Here is a 3,150-nt window from a genome sequence, read left to right on the forward strand (position 1 = left end):
TCATGTAGACACTTACAACAGTGATGAAAGGAGGTTTTCCTTCATAGCTGTCGGAAATGTCTGTTCGTAGCCCTTGGAGAGAAAGCAATGCACAGGCACTAGGCATTAGGCACTGGGTTTGCTGGCGATCTCCCACTGCAAGGCAGGGAGCTATGTAGTCTTAAAACCCCTTGCCTCTGCCTGGGACAAGGGGCCCTGCCCAGAGACAGCTGATGACTGGAGACAGGAGACCTGACTGGGACACCCAAAGTGGATCATGGAGGGGGGAAACAGGTGCCGTTACCCTGAAATGGTGACAATAATTACATTAATTCTGTATGTTGTTCGTTGGTTTCATAATACTCATTTTATTTGACTATTAAGAGAAAAATTGCTAAGTCTAGAAGGCAAGGGGAAAATGAACAACACAGAGGATTGAGCAGTTATAAAAATAAATCTTATCACACATATTCCACTATTGTTGATAGAATTGAACAGTGGCTGAAGGGGTTGCACTGATGTGATACATTTGGGTGTTATGAGGTATGGGACACTTCGTGCCACTAGCATCCTGTTTGAAAATATCTGATTGCCTTAGCTAGTGGCAATATCATGTGGCTTGCTAAGTGACTTAATTTCCAAAACCAAAGGGATTCTAGAATAAAGAGCGATGCCTTGAGTTGGGGGAGCTGTAGTGTTTGATAAAACAAATTAATCAGAGAACAGGATCCATTCAGTTAGGGGAGCTAGCACATTGGGTTGTAAGTCCTGTGCTAGTTAATAATCCCCTGTTCACCTTCACCCAGAAAGTGAAGTTAATCACATTGGGAGACAACATTAATAGGGAGCAGAAGCAAACGCACAGCAGGGCAGAGGAATGATTCAGTGGCAGATGAAACAAAATGAGATACAAATTGCAAGTGTTTCTGAGGGAAAGTAAACTGAGACAGCGAGGTGTTTGTGATACTGGAAAAGGAAAGTGAAGTGTAAATTCAGCATAAGTTTGTGATGCAACAGCTCAGTGATGTGTGTGTCTCTGGAGAGGTCTAAGATGAGTGTCAAAAAATGGAAAAAGAATAAAAACGATAGGAAAGTGCTGGACCTTGTCTCTGGGAGATTAATGTAACTTGCTTTGACACAGTGTTGATCATTGTCCCCCTCTACTGGCTGAGTCATAGAATCATAGAATATGAGTCCACTAGAGCCTGATAGCCTTTAGCTGAGCCAATAATATGTTTTCAATGAAAGAGTCACAGTCCACCCTGGTGATCTATGGTGACCACTTGTCAAAGTTACAAAAGACTAATACAAAATGGTGTTGCCAATTTTGGCATATATCTAGACACTAGTGTGATTTTTCTGCCTATATTGGCCTTTTAACTGACAGAAGGAAGGGTGATCATGGAATTTCAAAGATCTAAGCAGGAAATTGGCCTCCAGAGTCTTGGTTCTTCACTGACCCAACAGGATGAGGGACCTTATGGAATATTTATGGAACTAAATAGATACTACTACTTGATTAAAATATATCATCTTCAGATTCTATTGTAAATTTTGTTTTCTTCCTCTAGTTTCACCTCATGGCAAACCCAGAGCAGGGAAATCAAACAGTTCTCACAGAATTCATCCTGCTAGGATTTGGGAATCTCCCTGAGCTACAAATTCTTCTTTTCCTCCTGTTTCTCATCATCTACATTGTGACCGTGGCTGGGAACGTTCTCATCATTGTGCTAGTTGTGGCTGATCAGCAACTTCACACTCCCATGTACTTCTTCCTGGGGAACTTGTCCTGCTTGGAGACCTGCTACACCTCCACCGTCCTGCCCAGGATGCTGGCCAGTTTCCTGACTGGGGACAGAACCATTTCCATTAGCGGTTGTCTCACACAATATTATTTTTTTGGTTTCCTGGCAGTTGCAGAGTGCTATCTCCTGGCAGTGATGTCCTATGATCGGTATTTAGCGATATGCAAACCACTGCACTATGCTGTCCTTATGAATGGCAGGTCCTGCCTCCAGCTAGCAGTTGGCACTTGGGTAAGTAGTTCTTTGACTGCTGACATAACAATATTTTTAATGCAACAATTGACTTTCTGCGGCCCCAATGAAATTGACCATTTCTTCTGTGACTTCATCCCAGTAATAAAACTCTCCTGCAGTGACACAGGTATGATGGAGCTTGTCACTACCATGCTAGCTCCTATATGCACTCTCCTGCCATTTTTATTAACGCTGGCAACATACATCTGTATCATCACCACCATCCTGCGAATGCCTTCCACCACCGGGTGGCAAAAGGCCTTTTCCACCTGCTCCTCTCACCTCATCGTGGTGTCAATTTTCTATGGGACCATAATGATTGTCTACATGCTACCAAAAACTGATACACTGAGAGACCTGGACAAAGTGTTCTCCGTCTTCTACACAGTCGTGACTCCCATGGTCAACCCCCTCATATACAGTCTGAGGAACAGAGAGGTCAAAGAGGCCCTGGGAAAAGCTGTCACTAAACTCTCTGCTGTTAAAAGGATTCAGACTGTCCTGCCATAGTTTGTTCAGTGCCTGTGAAACGGGAATGAGCTGGTTTGCTGTAATGTGTCTGAGTCACCTCTCTCACTGGCCATCGGGCTTTTTAGGTTAGGTCAGTAGCTGCTATAGCTTGCACTCAATATTCGGACTGATATTTCTGTTGTTTTGGCTTAGGGATGCAGGTCTTTGTGGTTTGATTAGTCTAATATTTATCACAGCTGTTGTGGGTTACTTTAAAACACTTTGTCAAGGAGTCACCAAGGTAGAGAGGTGCCATCCTGTGTGTGTCTCCATTACAACGCAGTCTGTAATTATATGAGCACACACTGTGTTTTATACCAGGCCCCTTTATTGTACCATATATTTTTCATCTAGCTCCTTCAATGTGCAACATTAATGTAAGATGTGAATCAAGTCTCTGGGCCCAATAACTCTGTAAGAATGGGAGCCCTGAGGTGGGACAGTGAAGAAGAAAGGTCAGTACTGTGATAGTAGCACAGTCACATCTGACTTCTATTCCCTGTTTTGTTACTGGTTGACTTCATCTCTCTGGACCTCAGTTGCCTCATCTGTACAATGGAGTTTCTTGAGATCCCTGTGTGAATGGCTGCTTTGATCCCTTATTGCCCAGGGTACCCTTGTT

At 43.4% G+C, this 3,150-nt stretch overlaps 1 protein-coding gene across 1 annotated transcript; it reads left to right on the forward strand.

Annotated features, from left to right (window-relative positions):
* The first annotated feature begins 1,559 nt into the window (after positions 1–1,559).
* LOC127032483 (olfactory receptor 11A1-like) lies at positions 1,560–2,907 on the forward strand. Its single transcript, XM_050919800.1, has one exon. It carries the CDS (start codon positions 1,560–1,562, stop codon positions 2,526–2,528), a length of 969 nt encoding a protein of 322 aa, XP_050775757.1. The 3' UTR covers positions 2,529–2,907.
* The last annotated feature ends 243 nt before the right edge of the window (positions 2,908–3,150 follow it).

This window comes from Gopherus flavomarginatus, chromosome 12 (genome assembly GCF_025201925.1).
Source record: "Gopherus flavomarginatus isolate rGopFla2 chromosome 12, rGopFla2.mat.asm, whole genome shotgun sequence".
Classification (NCBI taxonomy): Eukaryota; Metazoa; Chordata; order Testudines; family Testudinidae; genus Gopherus; species Gopherus flavomarginatus.